At 36.1% G+C, this 18,397-nt stretch overlaps 1 protein-coding gene across 6 annotated transcripts in view; it reads right to left on the bottom strand.

Annotated features, from left to right (window-relative positions):
- Window positions 1–18,397, bottom strand: part of COL12A1 (collagen type XII alpha 1 chain) — a 104,541-nt gene that overhangs the window by 23,030 nt on the left and 63,114 nt on the right. For all 6 annotated transcript variants that reach the window (XM_064447796.1, XM_064447797.1, XM_064447793.1 and 3 more), the window contains 16 exons: window positions 18,146–18,275; window positions 17,832–17,951; window positions 17,081–17,227; window positions 16,145–16,261; window positions 15,544–15,690; window positions 14,993–15,067; window positions 14,302–14,441; window positions 13,406–13,529; window positions 13,064–13,207; window positions 10,648–10,812; window positions 9,735–9,773; window positions 9,504–9,642; window positions 7,216–7,358; window positions 6,725–6,834; window positions 1,440–1,589; window positions 200–277 (listed from right to left, as the gene is read on the bottom strand). In XM_064447796.1, coding sequence (XP_064303866.1) covers window positions 200–277; window positions 1,440–1,589; window positions 6,725–6,834; window positions 7,216–7,358; window positions 9,504–9,642; window positions 9,735–9,773; window positions 10,648–10,812; window positions 13,064–13,207; window positions 13,406–13,529; window positions 14,302–14,441; window positions 14,993–15,067; window positions 15,544–15,690; window positions 16,145–16,261; window positions 17,081–17,227; window positions 17,832–17,951; window positions 18,146–18,275 — 1,968 coding nt within the window. The remainder of the gene's footprint in view (window positions 1–199; window positions 278–1,439; window positions 1,590–6,724; window positions 6,835–7,215; window positions 7,359–9,503; window positions 9,643–9,734; window positions 9,774–10,647; window positions 10,813–13,063; window positions 13,208–13,405; window positions 13,530–14,301; window positions 14,442–14,992; window positions 15,068–15,543; window positions 15,691–16,144; window positions 16,262–17,080; window positions 17,228–17,831; window positions 17,952–18,145; window positions 18,276–18,397) is intronic.

Genomic DNA, 18,397 nt, shown 5'->3' with positions numbered 1-18,397 from the left:
TGACATTTTTTTCCAACATTCCTAAGGGATTCAGTTCTAGCATGTTACAGTCTTTCTCCTTCAGCCTCAAAACACTGAAATGCAGTGTTGTTCACTGGCTGCTCTGACAACTGGGATTTATATGCATTGTTAGTACAAGGTGTAATACCAGACTACAAATAACAATTTTCTGAATAGCTTGTCGTTCATTTATACTTACCATAGAAGGAAGATCACAGCATCTATCTCTGCTAGTCCAAACTGGACTGCACACAATGTCAAAATTCTGGATTTCTAACTGTAAAAGAAACGAAGAATCTTGAAGAATACTAGAGATGTTATGAAATCTAGTGGCATTATTGTTAAAAATGACTCCTCAAACAATTTATTTCTGATGTAGTTGATATCATTCAGACTTTCACTTCCTTTTTTGACACTGACAGAGAATTATTTTAAAATAATAAAGAATTTAAAACCAAGCCTACCTAAGGCTACAAGAACTTCAAGCACTGATGCTTGCTCTTGTTCTGGGGCAAAAGGTAAACAAATAAAGTGACTCAATAAATATTTTGCAATACTTTATGAATAACACTGAGGAACTTCTACATCGGTTAAGTACCTGTGCACTTCAACATGAAATCTCACTGAAAAACTTTTGGACCAACTCTAAGGACTGCAGTCCTTGGGTCATATATTAATTCAGATTCTTGTACAGAACTTTCCACTCACATTAGCAGGGAAAAGTTCTGCAGAAAGGATGAAGTGGGGACCTTAGGTAGGCTGTATGGTAAAAGCAGTTTCCTCTCTTTTTTCCGCCCCAAGAGCTATGATCCTGTAGTTTGATACAGACAGCCAAACTTTTGGTGGTAAGCCTCAAGAATCTTCTTCAGGTGTTAGGGTTGGCACACATGGGTCAAACAGCTGACTTACATCTTCTGATATGAAGCCCTGGTAATAGCACTGATTACACATTAAGTATAGTTAATCCATCAAGATTATTGGTGTGCCCTTCATACCAGCAGCCACTTTTTCATTTCATAGGTTATAAAGCCAGTGGGGATTACTCTGATCACCCAGTCCAAAACAGACCATAGGACTTGCCAGAATTAAAACCTGTTCATTACTCAAATTTTTAGAAAAACAAAACTATCTTCATTTAAAACTTCCAGTGATAGAGAATCCATAGTAAATGGTTCCAATGACTAAATCCTCTTGCTATTAGAAGAAAAACATTTCCACTCTTGTTTGTTTACCTGACTGCAACTTTCAGCTATTAGATTTTTGCAACTCTGCTAGAATGAATATTGATTGAATATCAAGACCAAACTTCTCAGTTAAGTATTCTGGGTCTTGCAGTACAGACACTTGAAACACTGCTTCCTTAGCAATCCTTAATCTCTAGTCTCTTTCCTCAGAAAATTCAAGGGCTTGCATTAATGAATGGATTGTTTATTGCTTACTGTTGCTGATCTCCGGTCGCCTTTCAGAAGTTTCCCAAGTATTTCATAGCCATCAGTTGTGATGTTCCCAGCCTCCTTAATTGGTTTTTCCAGTATTTCACTGCAGTCAATGTAAATCTTAACATTTGATGAAGTTACAACAATATGGACCTGAAAAAAAGTTTAATGTAATATTTAGAAAAGGCACATAGGCATATCTACTTTAACACTTTTATACTTTAACAGTATTTTACTGTTTAGGTAATACTGCTTTAAATTTTCTTCCTCGTAATTCTGCTTTACTTTCAACTGGTGGAAACATTCAAACTCAGGAAAAGTTTATGACATTAGTAACCTCTTTAAAATGTGTTGAAGGTCAGTAAGATGAATACACAAGCACAGCTAAGAAGTACTATTTAATATAATAGTTGCATTACAATGTTCTATTTAAAAATGCTTGCCTGAAAATTGCTTTAAGATGGCATAAAAGTGAAAAATAAGAAGAATTTTTTAGAGGAAGTGAATATAAGCTCTTCTTGTCCTCTTCTGATGGCTGGGACCACACAAGAGGTTTATTAGTCTGTGACTGCCCACTGGACAATAGCCTCTGTCTGTGGTTCAGAGGCTAGATTGTTTCAGATTCAAAAATCCAGGGTTCAGTTTCCACAGATGACTCAACCAGAGGTATTAGTTGCATTGAGATACAGGAAGTGAGCAGAGAAGCCTGCCCAGAAAAAGACAAAATAATGGAAGATGCAAGAGAGAAGTTTCTATGAGAGAAATTTGGCTACAAAAACACATGCCAAAATAAGGGGAAACAGGGAAGAAGAGGAAAAGATTAATTATTGGAAATAAGGGAAACTTAGGAGGAAGAAAAGAATGACAAAGGAAGAGGTAGTTTACCAGAATGAATTGTTTGGGGAAAACACAGTAAGCCTTAAAGAGAAGAACAAACAAAATTGAAGCAAAGGTTACCATTCCAAAAATGTATCGTACTTATGGTCAATGTTATGCAAGTGAATTTCCTACATATCTATGAAAACAAAAGACATTCAGGAGTCTCCAAGAAAGAAGAAAGTGTCTGACATTTTAGTAAATCTAATGTGCAGTTGATGGAAGAACATCTTAAGGCAATAGAAAGGTTTCAGTGGCTTTATATACTTTACATATTGCATATATTTTATATACAAGACAACATCTATGCAATAGTTAAAATATCAAGACAGTAAGATCAGCAGTAAAGAATCCTTGAAGTATTTATTTATGTTTTAAAGCTATTATCACAGTACATAACCTTTCAGAAACATATTGCTATTTGATGACTGCTTTAAAAAATTGGCATAAAGTTGAAACAGAGATTCCCTTAAATGTTCCAAGTCAACAAGTGCCTGAACAATCTCCTGAGAATTTGTTCTTTTTTTCCATATTAAATATTTTCCCATGTGGAACTGTGTCCAAGGCATCAGCATAGCTTATCTAAAACTCTTTAAACATTATGTGCTTATGCTTTATATAATTGGAATTAAGATTTTTGAAACAGCCCTCATTTTTTGTCATCTGAAATTCAGTTGACATCACAGTTTAATTCTCAGTGCTGTGTATACAAGTGGTTTTTTAATTAACATTCCCAACATTGTTCACTGACCAAATAGAAAAATAGTAGAAAGATAGCTGTGTCCAAAGCATATTTTAAGCACCAAACTTTCCACAAAATAAAATAACCACCATGCCACAACTTTAAATTCATTATCATTTATACGTCATATACTCAGGCATTTGATTATATGACTAAATTTTACAGGTTAACTAATGCATCAAACAGTTTAAACTCATTGCAGATGTAATTTACTAATTCTGAAAGGTCCCTAGCATGCAAGTCCTTCTACTGGAATGATAAGTATTTGTCACAAATTAAACAAAGCAAATGACATCCGCATTGCGAATGCATATTACTGCATTGTCATTTGCACAGAAAACTTAGGAAAGGTAAATCTACATCAGAATGCTGAATGGAATCATAAGTTTGAAAATCTTCAAACAGCAATGACTGATGAGCATTTCTATCTATTCAAAGAAGAAGCAACCCCAGCAGTCAAAAATAAGCAGGGCTCCCCAAAGTCATTGACTCAGCTCACTGCTGATTTAATGCCAGCTCTAAATTCCAGCCTGAACCGCATGGCCCAAACATCAATCTAATAAAAGTATGCATCTAGTGTTTACAATAAACAAACATCTCTGTATTCAATCCTGCTACATTTTACCAGAAACATTCTCTTCAATTTCTAACACACCAACAGAAAGCACCACTTCTGACCATTTCCAGTGCCAGAAGGCACTGAGGTTTTAAGAAAATCGTACTTTAATCTTTCTCTCTGGACCCCTTCTAAGATGAATGTTGATGGTGTTCTGATCTACTGCTAAATGAACCACATCAATAAGCTAAGCAAACTATTATCCCATATGTACATCAGCCGAAAGACATACGCTCATTATCAAATTTCCTGTGGCGAACTACTGCAAAACTGCAATCTAAAAGGAAGTCTAGCATGGTAAGAATAAGAAAGTAGAAGTCGTCTGTCTCTCCAAAACATTCAGTTATAAATTTAATGACTGTCTCAGGCAGTCAGGGTTTTTCCTATGGGACTTGCCAGATTCAACAGCTTTCACCACAGCTATGCTACGCAAAGTGTTCAAGTGTGCCAAAGTAAATTTCCCTACACAGTTAGGTGTAGTTAACTGTGCTTCACTGAATGAGCCAGGAAGTCATCGAATGAAAACCACAAAAATGTTTGATATTTTGGAAAACATCTTCTTGTATTCTAAAGATTTGTCAATTCTTTGAAACTGGATGGCAGGAGAAATTGCAATATTACCTTCTGAAATATGTTAATCTTACTTTCCTTTCTTCATCCAGCTGAAACTACTGCTATTCTTTATTAGGAGCTAATCAACATGGATGATACTTAAGGCTTTCCCAGCACATGAGCATCCCATGATGCTATCATTAACCTGACTCATATAGCAATCTCAGTAATCATCCTGGAGAGCATCCAGAGTCAGCTCAGTTACATGCTGAAAAATCCCAAATACAGCTCTTCAAATCAAGGCTACTCCAGTTACTTTAAATACTATCAAAATCTGAACTTTTGATTCCTTTTGGGGAAACGAAGAAGGGGAATGACACACTGCACTAACTAACTGATACATTTGTGCTTAAGAAATAGTCTTATAAGCAAAAATTCATAGTTCCAGATCTTTAAGATAATTTGCAAATGGCTGTTACTCCCGTACATGGTTTGGTATCTTGGGATTACTTTCCGTTCATATATATGAGTGTATTTAACTATTCAAACAATTAAAAACTATGGATTTTTATTTCCCCTGGAATTGTTTTTCACCAGAAAGTGCAATAAACAGTTACACATAGTTAGTATTGCTGGGATTGCAGGTTGTTCCCCATTTGCTCTGATAAATGAGCGGAGCTTCACTGTAAGTGCCATCAGTTAATTCTGCTCAGCTTTATCACATTTAGATGAACTATGAGGAAAAATATGACTCCGAAGTTCAATGAAATTAACAGCAGACACTTAAAATGGACTTCTGGGCGTACAGCACGTAGAGAGCTTCACACAACTGACCCAAAGAGGGAAGTCTCAGCTCTAACACTGATATCTAAAATGGGGCATGCTATATGATGTTCTGTGTTTTAACAGTACTTCTTGGTGATGACTCACCTTTTATAACAAAACAATATCTATCCTAGCCTTCACTGACAATTTTTCTCACTCCAGTAGATGAATACATTTCCTTAAAATACAGTTGTCCTCCTAAGCTATCAATAAAAAAAGAAAAGGCAAAAAGCCAAATGCCAACGACAAAATAGAGGCTGCCTAATGCAGGTGTGATCAAAGCCTACTCATAAGTATCAGTTACAAAGTCAAAGAAATAAACATGTCTTCATATATGCAAAAATAATTAGCCATTAAATAAATTATAAACCAATAATAGCTGGATATAACATAGAAGCAGTTTGGGAAGTTATCCTCTGTCAAATTCTGAGGAAACCAATAGCTTTTATAGTACTGTGTGATTTTCATAGTCATACATGTTTTAGACAGATAAAGTCACAAAATATTATAGTGCTGGCACCAGCTATCTTTCCCTGCTTTCAGAGCTAGTTTGACAATGTGGCCTCCAGTATCAGCACGTTGACAGAGGCAACCTCTTATCAATATCCTCAAAGGAACGCTGGTAGTGACTAGTCATGCAGGAGAGGGTATCATAAAGAAAACAAATGTTATTCTCCAGCCATATTTAGTCATCAGAAGAAGCCTAAACTAAACAGAAGGGAGATAAATGAAAACATGAGACTGGGCATTTCAGCTGACCAAAAATGTTGCAATAGCAACTCATTTTCTTGCCTTAACCATGTATACTTAACACAGCGAGAAAATATTTTTAAAATTGTGTTTTAGATATATATATGTAGCCTGAGTCAAACACTTCCTGATGACTAGAGGTAAGGAAGCCAGGCAGGATCAAGTTTCCATAATTTCGTGCAGAAAGTTAGAAAAGCAAGCACAAAACTGTCACAACTGAAGGCAGATGCAGTAACATGTAAGGATTTCACTAGCCACTTTGACAGTTCAAAAAACATTAGTTTCATTTTAAATCTCAAATAGATTATACAATCTTTTATGGGCTGTCTCTCTTTATTGTTGCTTCCTCAGTTAACCTTATTTTGGAATGCTCTAGGCCCAGTGAATTTAAGCCAAAAATATACCAATGCACATTCATACATACAAAATATATACATATACATGTATTATGTTTATTAAACATATGAATCTTATTCAATGCACTATTCACCTCTCAAAATTGGTCTCCTGCCTCTATCTATAAGTCAATAGCTACTTACTTTCTGTGGCTATATCTTCTTCTTCTTCTCTGAATGATTTCAAATCATTACACTCCCCCATAATCTTTTCTAACCACAACTTCCTTTCCTTTTCTTCCAGTTTATCTTTTATTATTCCTCTTTCATGTGCCAGGAATCAGGCTATGATGTCTTGTTCAGCTATATCCCCCTACTTACACAAACTTGACAAATTCTTGACAAATTTCTTACATTGGTTCAAAGAAGAGCTATAACCTCAGAGAACTTGTTCTACATATCTGTAAGTCCTTATGTTAACATACAGGACTATACAAAGACCAGATATAACCAACAGTGACCTCTGCTTGTATGTCTTTTGTTTCAAAGACCAGCACTTCAGAAAGCAACATTCATAATTTCAATCCGTTACCTTATGGAAGCTTCCATAAAAGATTTTCTTTACTTCATCATTATCAAAAGTTACAGTTTGAACCTCTCCCCTTGTATCCTTGTTAAAGAATGACAGCACTTTGCTGGCAGCTGCAATAAATGAAAATAATACATTTCATTTCATATGTACTACTGAAACCACCATCCTAAAATACACTTATCAATAAAATGTAGTATTCCATTCAGTTGAGTAAACAGAGATTATAGATAGTATTTCTGACCCATAAGTACATAGATGTATTTTCCTTTGGTTTTAGAGGTAATACCAAAGTTAAAACGTAGCTTGGTTGACTTATTCTTAGTTGAAAAACATAATTGATGTACAAAGTAAAAAAAAAACCAACTTAAAACTAAAACTATGTTATCCTTTTACTATGTGGGAATGCTTTGGGTTTGGAAATATTTGGGAAGAATGCACGCAAAGTAATGTAATGTATAAATTCTTTATGCAATAAGCATAATCATCCTTACGATCAAGCACAACTCCAACTTGCGGTTTGTAATCTCTGTCTGTAATCTGCCAAATTGCAAACGGCTCATTGGGGGATTCAGGCAGAAGACGGAATAACAGAATGATAGTGTACGCCTGTGGCAATCCCTCTGGATGAATCTCCCTGTTAAGACAATATGAAGACTTTTTTTTTCACATGGAAGCACACAAGGAAAATAAGATCTTCATACTTTGCTCTTTTTCAAAGAAAAGACATGAGAGTAACAGGAAAACCACAGTGTTTAATGGAACTGAGAATTTTAACTACTCTCTCAAATAGCAAAGGACTTTGTGATAAAAACCACTATGTGATTTGTTAAGATGAACTCACAAGCCTGTCTTCAATTGGTCCAGGCACCATGGTTATGGAGGAAGCCAGAATATGACCAAGAACTCTTGGAGATATGTTCTTGTGGCAAGATTCTGTATAAACTACACATATTTTAAATTCCTTTATGATAAGTACAGAAAAAAGGACTCCAGCTTTATTCTTTTTTAATCTGGCCTGGTTTAGACAGGCAACAAACAGCACTTATCTATTGCTGGCCTTCAGGCACAAATACAATGAAGGAGATATTTAATGTATTCTCTGCAACTGGTGATGTATTTGGGCTCTACCCCATTCATCAGTGGCTGAGGTTTAGATTTGTGATGTTCAGACCATTAGACATTAAAAAAGCAGAAAGACAAAAGTAAATAAAATCATGCATTAAATGGCCTTCAGCATTTTCTGAAGGAGAAGGGCAGGAATGCAGGAAGGGAACTGTAAGAAAAGAAGTAGCTTCTGCTTTTCCTTAACCATTCTAATGGAACTGAGAAGGGGATTTGGCCTCATGAACATAAACATAGAAACCTTAAAATTAAGAGAGTAGCTGCTCTGTCTTTTAGGCAAAACTTATGTACCCATACAATTACGGACACTCTGCAATAACAGCCATATCACTAAGTCAACAACACCACACAGCACAGGGCAAGAATGAAAATATTAAAGTAGATATGGCAACACTATTTATAACCAAGTTATCTCAGATATGGAAACAATTATGCCACCAGGGTCAGGATGCTTTTATTGCTTTGCTGACTCAGTCTAAAGTGAGTTTTATTTTCTGGCTGCTTATGAAAAATAAGTGCCCAGAATACTCTCGCAAGTCTACTCCACCTCTTACAGCAGACAACAGATTATGTATCACAACATTCTAAAAAAAATTACATAAACAGGACGTCTATCTTTTTTTTGTCTTTTTATCATCTTATCGTGCTAAATGCAAGGTTTATCCTAATGTAAGAGAGCTGCAAAACTGGGATTTTCTGTACTTCCCTAGACTGTAAAAATCCAGGCTGTCAGAGACATATCACACCCATATCTATAACTGCATGTCAATGAACTAAAAAAGTCTTCAAGTCCTCCACTTCTAAAGTTGTGAGCTGAAAAGGCTGGTGAAAAAAAATTTATTCACACATCTCAGCTTCTGTGTCTGTGATCTGATCGTTACCCAGTCTGGCAGAATTGAAGAAGATTTCAAAGGCTTGTTTGAAAAGATTAAATTTCCTTAAATTTAATAGGAATAATGGGCTATCTTTAGGCATCTCCTCTGACTCAGAATGAGTTTTTTGAAACTTACTTAAATAGATGGGAGAGGAACAAATGTAGACAGAAAAAGAGAGAGGTATTGTCCTCCTCTTAGTAAAACTAACTACTAAGGGGGTTTTTTTGTTGGTTTATTTTTGTGAAAAAAATGAATGACCATATATTTCCCTTCCATAACCAAGCTCTAAGACCACAGGCCCTTGAAAACTCCACTCCATTAACCAAATACAGCAACTCAAGTAGAGAAGAAACTACCCTAAGCTAGTGGCATCAACGTGCTGCCTACAGCAGCACGAACGATACCCCTGCAAAAAGTGGTGCTTATCTCTCCATATTGAAACGATTTCCCTCTGGCAACATGGAGCTCATTGTACTAAGGAGGCTGTTGTTCAACTGCCTAAGGACAAGTTGTGGATTATATGCAACTCAAATAGTTAAGAAGCATAATCTCCAAAAAAAAAACAGTGAGTAACTGGATTAATAGTGAACAGATCATAATGGAAGAAATAGATTAGCATTTAATGAGAACAATAATAGGTGTTCTTTGGAGTATATTGGAGTTCAGCAAAAAGAACACCAAATAAATACATCTTCCATAGAATATTAAAGCTGTCATCTATGAACTCTATTAACCCTTCCTCACCTGCTTGCCCTAAATATGAGTCTTTCAGATTTACTTACCGTATTGGCTGGCTGACAAAGGCATTTTTGTGGAGTCTGTATGCTACATGGCTTGGGAACGAGCCTGATTCCAGTGATACACCTTGTACAGAAGCAAAATGCTTCTCTGTTAGATTATATGATTCCAGCATCTTGAAACCTTGAAATATGTAGAGAAATAAAAAATAAAAACACTGTAGAGCTGTAAAAGACACAAATGAACCTATGCCAAAATATTAGACAGCTGCTTACCAGGTGAAGTGTATCCCTCCAAGTAAATAAGAGGACAAGCTAAAAGACATGAAATAACATATAATTCAAAACTATAAAACCTAACAGGATATGAATACATATATATACTTCAGAAAGTTTTATTATCAAAAAGTCTGTGCTATTAGTAATTATCAGACAACTTCTGTTACATTTGTCATACTGTGTTCTGCTTTGTGGTAGATGTACTGTTAAAACCTTTACTCGTTACTTTTGGTAGGATATTTCTACCGTGACAAATTGTATGGTATAACAACTGAACCCCAAAAATATTTTGAGAGTCTAATTCAAAAGAAGAAAGGAGCACAATGACACAATCTTTCCATTAATATTTCAAGCATGAGTCAGGCTGCATAATAGCTGTCAGATTCACAAGGAAAATCTGCAGATTTATATGCCTTTTCAGGAGCCAGCAGATGAGGCAGTCAGGGAGTACACAGTTCACATGACAGGCCTGAGAATTTCTCATTTTTGCCATAGAAGGATTTCACTTGAGTAAACTTCTGAACTTTATTTAGATAATTTTAAAACAGTATCACATACTATAGCTGCACCTCTTTAGCACCCCTAGACCAGTGGTAAATAAGAGACCTCTTGTGTCCCCCAGCTCACATTAGGCATCATTCTACTTCCTCTAAGGAGCAGTAGTTCTCACTGACTGTTACTTTCTTTTTGTTATACTAGTAGTTTTGAAATGTGAGACGAGTATATTAAATGTAATACTTCAAAATTTTTAAAAAGTAACTTGCTCCTTTAAACTATGTTCAGTTATTCTGAAACCTAACTTTCATATACAGACATATCTTTTGATGTACCTTAAATGGGATGGTAACTGTAGCTGTATATAAGCAAATGTGTCAATTTGGAAAAAGGGAAAACCATGACTTCTACTCACTTGAGGTAGCTGTCTCACACACAAAAGTGACGAGGTTATCTTGAATCTTTTCAAAGGCATCAAAGTCATCAACAATAAATACATGACGCTCACTGGGCTTGCTGGCAATCTTGGCCAGCTCGTTGTAATCTACATCAGCCACACCAACCACAAAGACACTGAAGCCTGTAAAAATAACACTTGTTTCTTGAAATGTAGTAAACATGCATTACCATTTCTTCAGGTCAATATTTCACAAACCATCTCTATCATTGATTTCTCAGGTTCTAACTAGTCACTAGTCTTTTATCTGGCCTTCATTATGAAAGCACATTCTGGACATCCATTCACCCTATCAAAGCTCAGGAGGGATTAAACTGATTTTTGCATCTTTCGTTCAAAACTTTCTCCTCCTTCCTTCACTGGTTTTTGTTGGACATTTTCCAATCTCACACAGCCTTATTCCCTTTACTCTTTCATACAAAACATACAATCCTCTCACCTCTATAGTATCTTAAATCTGTTCTATGTCCAAAATATCTGTGCACGCTATTAGTTACCCGGTTCTCCATCTGTTGCCATCTCCTGCGTTTCATGCTTCTCAGTTTCCGTTTCACTCTCTTGGGGTGGTATTCATCTCAACGATTTTCACTATCCGAGTTAGCAACAAGTCTAAGCTAGTTGTCTAATCTCCCTCTATAACCAACAGCAGATTCAGAAATAATTCATCTCACCTCCCTGAGATGTTAACTTCAAGATAGAAGAAGCCATGGTCTGTAGGTGCCTATCTGTTGCTCTCTTCACTAGCCGTAAAAGGACCCTATAGGACAACTTTACACTAGACATTTAGCTGTTAATCGGCTTAAGTCAAATGAGAAGAACCCAGACCCTAGAATTTAATCATATCACTAGGTATAAAGGCATAATCTCCTCCTTTGTCATGGTGATTTTCCTCTTCAAATCCTTAAATTAGCATTTCCTTGCCTTCTATGTCAAGTTTTTGTTTCCTGCTATTTTCTAGCCTTTACAGAATTCTGTCTCTGACTCATTTCTTTCTTTCCATTCTCCTACCTAAGCCTCCATGCGATAGTTTGACGTCTCTCTGCCATACCAGAAAAAGCAGAAAAAAAAATCACTGCACAGTTCAGCCCTATATAGAAAAAAAATCTCCCACAAAATTTCATTGACAAGAAACTGTACAGACATTGGAAATGCTGATTGGAGGCTGAAAGCAGAATTGACATTTTTTTGCAAATGATAAAGCTATCTTTATTTACATTTTTTAACTTTTCAAAGGGAAATGGGATATAATTATTCATCTGTAGCCACTTCTGGTAAAGCTTTGGCTGAAATACTATGTCCAGCTTTGAGCACGACATTTAAGATGCAAAGAAACCAAAGCAAGTAGAGAGGAGAGCAAAAATGATAAGAGGTTTGGAAAACATGATCAACAGGAGGTTGAAGGAAATGGGTTTGTTTAGTCTAGAAAAGAGAAGACAGAAAGAGGAAATGACAACAGGCTTCAAATATGAAGGCCCGTTACTGTGGACAGTGATCAATTGCTTTCCTGGTTAACTAGGGAAACCAAAAGATGACAGTAGTTTCATTAGCCTGAAGAAACACTTAGGTGAAAGGTGAGGCAAAGCTTTCCAACTCTTAGGGTAGTTAAGCACTGAAGCAGATTATCCAGAGAGATTGTAGAGATTTTTATGAATAGGTTAGCCAAACATCTTTAGACACCATCTAGACAGAGATGATTCCTTCAGATCACAGAGGCAGAGAAGATGACCACTTGTGGTCTACATGCCAGTGATTTCCGTAAGTACAACATTTCCTTTCTCAGGGAACAGGACTCCAGGGGGCTCATGCACTGAAATGCAAAACAGCTGGGTGCAGGGACAGGAATAGATTATTAGACTCATGTAAGCCACGTTCAGCAAATCTGAATTGGAGTTGCAACACTTCACAGCTCAAAAGGCAATGAAGGAGTCAGTGCAGACCCAGCTCCCGCAAGAGCAGTTACTTTAACTGGAGATGCACTGGTTTATACCGGGTGAAACATAAAGCTCAAAAATCCAGGCCCATTACATCAAAAGCACTAGAATGGACTACACTTCATAATGATCCCTGGGGTCCACATAGCAAGGAGAGAAAGAAGTAACCAAAAGTCACACCTATGAAATAATATGCATGAGGAATTACTTGAAAGCCTTGGGAAGCCACATCCTTCCCCAGAGAGGAGGCTAGAGAAAGAAGTAGGTCTGGCCCAGAGAGTCTAAATTCTTTAAATAGTTTTGAGCTTTTCCCAAACACTCAGAATACATTTCTGAGTCCATAAATTATGAGTAAAGGGTTCCCAGATAATTGAAGCACCACTTACAATTGCACTGCTTAACATATAAGGAAATGAAACAGCTAGGTACTGCGAATCGCTTACCAGAATGCTGTATGACCGTTGCTGCTTTCCTCACCTCATCCTGAGACCGACCATCTGTGACAACAACAAGTACCTTGGGAACACCTCGCCTCATGCCACTCTCCCAGGTCAAAACCTTTTCTTTGATGAATGTTAGGGCTTTGCCTGCAAAGCACACAGTGAACAAGGAGTCAGCCATATTATCCGCAAGAGAAGAAATCCTTTACTTTGAAAAGGCAGCAGCCACACAACTAAAACAGAAGAACATAAATACCTAAATCTTCAGCCATGCAATATTAGGAAGATGAAGCAGTTTCTGAAAACGTTTTATCTTAAAGAAATATAATTACTGGTCAGAATTACCTGTCCTTGTATTTCCTCCTCTGTACTGAATATTTTGAAGAGCTCCCAGGGCCTGGGCCTTGTCATCAAATGTATTCAGTTTAAATTCAGATTTTGCCTCATCACTGTACTGCACAAATGAAACCTGAAATGGAATATATCAGAGTGTTCAGTCTCATACCTCCAATATATACACATATATACACCTCCAAAAACGTACTGTGGTATATAAGTAAGCATTAAATAACTGAAAAATCTTTTACATATATATAGGATTATGCACATATATACATATTTACAAATGCAGACATGATCACAGCAATGTACACACAACACTTATTTCTTTCTCTTTCATAGATGAATTATTATGTGACCTTAAATACAAACAATTAAACTATTGCTATTACTATGATGCAGTATATATAGTGCCTATTCTCTGCTTCTGAGGACACGCACAGGATCTAATAAACCTCTTCCAGTTCTTTTAGGAAATAAAAAAAGAGCTTGGCAAGAGAATGTCAATAAAGTTGTATATATAGAAAATTGTGTACTCTTTTGCCTTAAATACTGGAATACAATCACTGAATGTTTATTCTGAAACCATCTTTAAATTTAAATATTGTATATATATATATTTAATTTTGCTCCTTTTACATATTCTGTAAAGTTGCAACATTATAGTATATTAATTTGATGCTGAATAGACATCTCTCTGTATATATATATTCACATTTCTTAAATAAATTCCCCTTTTTAAATTATTAATATCTGATTCAGAAGCTAGGTTTGTTGCAACTATCCCAAGAGGTGTGAGACTCAAATATTTTACCAAACATTAGCAGTTACATGTCTCTGTCACTGATATCAGGCCTTCTCTATCTCTAGACCAGAAACTCATACAGAAATAACAAACCTACCTGGATTCCAGCAGGATTAATCAAGTCAAAGGCTCCTACTGTATTAAAAACAAATTTCACTACTTTGTTGAAGTTATCATCACCAATACTCCAGGAAGCATCAGTCAAGAATACTATGTCTGCTTTGGCACCTCTGCATACTGAAAGACCAAGAAAAAGAACACTTAAGACACCTCATTCATAGCACTGTTAAATAAAGAGCCTTGCTTCAAAATTTGAAAATTTAAAAATGACAAATATTCAACAAACTTCTATTACCATGCAGTCAACCTGGCAGATGGCTCACGCTCATCACAAAATCATTTATTAAAAATTTTCAAAGAGAAGTGCAAGAAATTAGGAAGAGCTCAAGAATCAAATGCAAATATTTTAAATTACATTTCTTTTTTGAGCAGCTACCATAGAATATAAGTTGTCTGCTGAGGCCCAGGCTCACAGACTTTCTGCGGAGCTGTGGAATTTCACTTTTTTTTCCCCAAATATATGCACCTTGCTGTCCTAAAGCAGAAAATTTTGAGTCCAGTAAAGCTCAGCAGCAAATGAATGGCATTAGGAAACTGGTCTCAAACTTCATTTTGTTAAAATGCTATACTAGTTTTAAAAATATTTAAAAATATGAAAAATAGAATTAAACCCTGAAGCAGTGCAATGACTATGTAAAAATCCTGTATAAATCTACAGATAAACATACCATCCCGAGCTGGAGGGATTGTGGGAGGTGGAGGAGGTGTAGGTGGCAGAGTTGGTGCTTCTGTAGGTTTAAGAACTGAAATAAAATAATATATTTTTTTTACTCTATATAAATAATTTCATTCAAGGAAAAACTCTAGATTATATATTATATTACCACACAGAAAGATTCAAATCTTTTCTCACTAACCTAAACAATGTATAGTTGGCAAGGAAAAATTTCTTGTGTTACAAGAATAAGGAGATTATAGCTGCTGTTAAAACAAAGGTACTCAATTTCATTATAACAGGAATGCTTTTACATGAGTAACACTGCACTCTGATAATGCATCCCAATTTTTCATCCAAGTGCTACGGAATACTTAGTTTGAAGAAGAGCATAAGAATTTTTCTTTCTCTCACAAAATCCAGTTGACATTACACTGAGAGAAAGAGGCAAAAAGATCACTTAAAAGATATATTGAAAGATATTTAGGAGCAAGACAAATTCTACAGCTGAAACAAGAGAAGTTCTATAGCCAAAACTTAAGGTTCACAGTATCTATTACCTACCTGTGCGTTCCCTCATAGAGACTGGAGGTCCCTCAAGGTTAGGGGTCTGAACAAATACAGTAGCATTGTATTCTGTGTCTGGTGAGAGACCAGTAAAACAATGGCTTGTTTCTGATCCACGTACTGTGATTTCCTGTCCTCTGGAACCTGTCAAAACAAAGCCCAATGGAAAGAAAGTTAGAAGGCACTATTTCCCTTTTAATGTGTGTGTAAATAAGTCTAGAAATGAGACCTCTTGTGAAGAGGTTGGAGTGGACGGGACAGCAGTCTTATTCTTGTCCATTAAAAGCCTTTCTAGACCAAGGTTATGTGGTGATTATGCACCCTGGAGCATACTGGAGAGTAACTACATTCCAGCGTACATGTGAAATCCAGGTAAGTAGCAGATTCCCACTAAAGAATTATAACTTGCAATAAGCAGCACTCCCTCTTTGCAGCTTTTTCACCACTCTAGAAAAACAGGTTATGTTCGGAGCATTAAAGCTCAACCAGATGCATCATGGCTTCTGGTGGAGGCTTGCCACCATCCCAAATGAGTGGCGCTGTCACTGAAATAAAACAATTATGTTTCCAGAAAATGCAAAAAATAAAATGCATTTACCATCAGCTGGGTTTAGCTTCAGTCTGTAGGAAGTTGCTGACCGATGAGCTGACCATCGGATACAGAAAGTATCCCAACCCACTTTGTAACTTGTTAGGTCAGTGACATTCAAGTATACTGTGAACAGAGAAAGAGATAAATTGCTCTCTGGAAAACAGTATGTAATGGATATTAAATTACACACATCAAAACGAAAATTATGTTAGCAGTGCTGGACCAGAACTTGATTTTTTTAAAAATACTCACAGAAGGAAAGAGTAGTTCTACTCAAATCTCTTCATTTTCTGTTGTGCCCTAGAAATCCCAGCCTAGCTATTTACAAAGGCCCAAAGTCTGATGCCCTTCCAGTATTGGGTAACAGCCCATTTTATGAGTTTTCACATACAGTAAGTTGAGTTCTTTATAAAATACGAAATTTCCCAAAATTGGAATCTGACTCACATATAGGGCAGTATGAAAATAACATAATGAGTCAACAAAACTCAGGATGCTTGATTTAACTGAAGAGATTTTTAGAAATTTCTTAAAATGAAGCCACCAACAAAATCATCTACTCCCAAAAAGCTGAAGTTTCAATCAGTGGATATTCCTGTGAGGTAAAGGCAGAGCAGCCAAAAGCCTAGACCTGCTTAGCATGGTTAGATACTGTATTACACTGGAGACAGTTAAAGACTGACTTCAACTATAGCTGGATAAAATTTTAGGAAGCAGACTAGAAAATTTTGTATCATCAAATCATTACTTAAAACTGTGTTACCATTACTGTTCTCAAGCTTAGTGTTTTTAAGGTTTACATCATGGACAGATGATGAGTATTCTCTGCGAGAGGATATTTAGACTTTCTAACAACCAGCCTTAAAAATCCTCTCTTAAGCAATATTATTTCAGATCAGCATATGTGTCTAGCATGACTACAACAAAATTATTTTCACTTACATGTAGTGCCTTGATCTGTCAAAGGTATGCTCATTCCAGAATCATACTGGGCATAAACATTCACATCATAAGTAGTACTGGGAGACAGATTGTGCAAGGTGTAGGAAGTCACTTCTCCCACAAAAACCTCCATGGGCTCATTTGAACCTTGAATTGAAAGGAAGAGAGAGAAAGATTCATGATTAGGTGAGCTACAAAACTATCCACTGTCTTTTACATGTCATCAATTGTTAATCTTGTTTTTCCAAAAACAAAACATATTAATTTCTTAGATTTTAGCCTATTAAAGTATTGCAAACAGAACACAAACATAGCTTTTCAAGCTATCGTAAAATGCTTGTGTTTAACTTATAGAAAGGTACGTATACTGATTCACTGTCACATAAAAGAAAGGTTCTGAAGGACATTAGTACCTAAATACCTGTCCAATACTCATCTCACATACACCAGTTCATATCCTCAGAAAGACAAAGAGGTATTAAAGACAGGAAAACCAAGTCTGGTCCAGGACTTGATCTAGCCACTATATTAAATTTTAACTATACAATTCAGTCTCTGTAACTGAATATGAAACAGTGTAGTTTGCACTTCTTATAAAATACTGATAATAAGACTTAAGCTTCCATCAAAATCAGTAAACAAAGGAAATAAAAAAATCTTTTAACACAAACATTTCATGATACTTATGATTTCTATTCTGGTTCCCCATTATTCTGAAAGTGGTATACTCAGAATGAACAGGTTTTCTTACCCACAGGTTTGTATACAATTTTATAGCCAAGAACAGGGGATGGTGAAGGATCCCAGGAAACTCTGAAACGTGTATACCATTCATCAGTTATATACATATTTTGAGGAGGAAGCAGGCCAACTAAAAAGAAAGAAAAACATGCTAATTAGACTAGTGGCTGGTTTTCAACCTCTAGAAACTTGCACTGTAACTCTGCCAGGTAATAATCACGTCAAAGACATAATTAACGTAATGAAACCTTGACAATGTTGGAGTGTTCAAGGAATATGTGCCTTAAATTAAAAAAAAGGATATGCACTATTAAAACGAATTACCAGTTCTGCCATTGCCAGTCAGTTGTCCACCATCTCCATCTTCATACACAGCCACAACTGTAATTTTATATGGCGTATCTGATTGCAGTGGTTGTAGTATCACGTTATTTCTTATCCCAGGAACTGTTATCTAGAACGCAAAAGAAACAGAGGCAAACTCACAATCCTGTAACTGATCAATAATGAGAGTAACTAGAACTAACAATTTTTTTGGATGCTTGGCACAACTTTTTTATGTCCACTGTAGATAAA

Source organism: Phalacrocorax carbo, chromosome 3, assembly GCF_963921805.1.
Source record: "Phalacrocorax carbo chromosome 3, bPhaCar2.1, whole genome shotgun sequence".
Taxonomy (NCBI): Eukaryota; Metazoa; Chordata; class Aves; order Suliformes; family Phalacrocoracidae; genus Phalacrocorax; species Phalacrocorax carbo.
The sequence above is the reverse complement of the archived record's forward strand: the minus strand, read 5'-3'. Positions and strand labels throughout refer to the sequence as shown.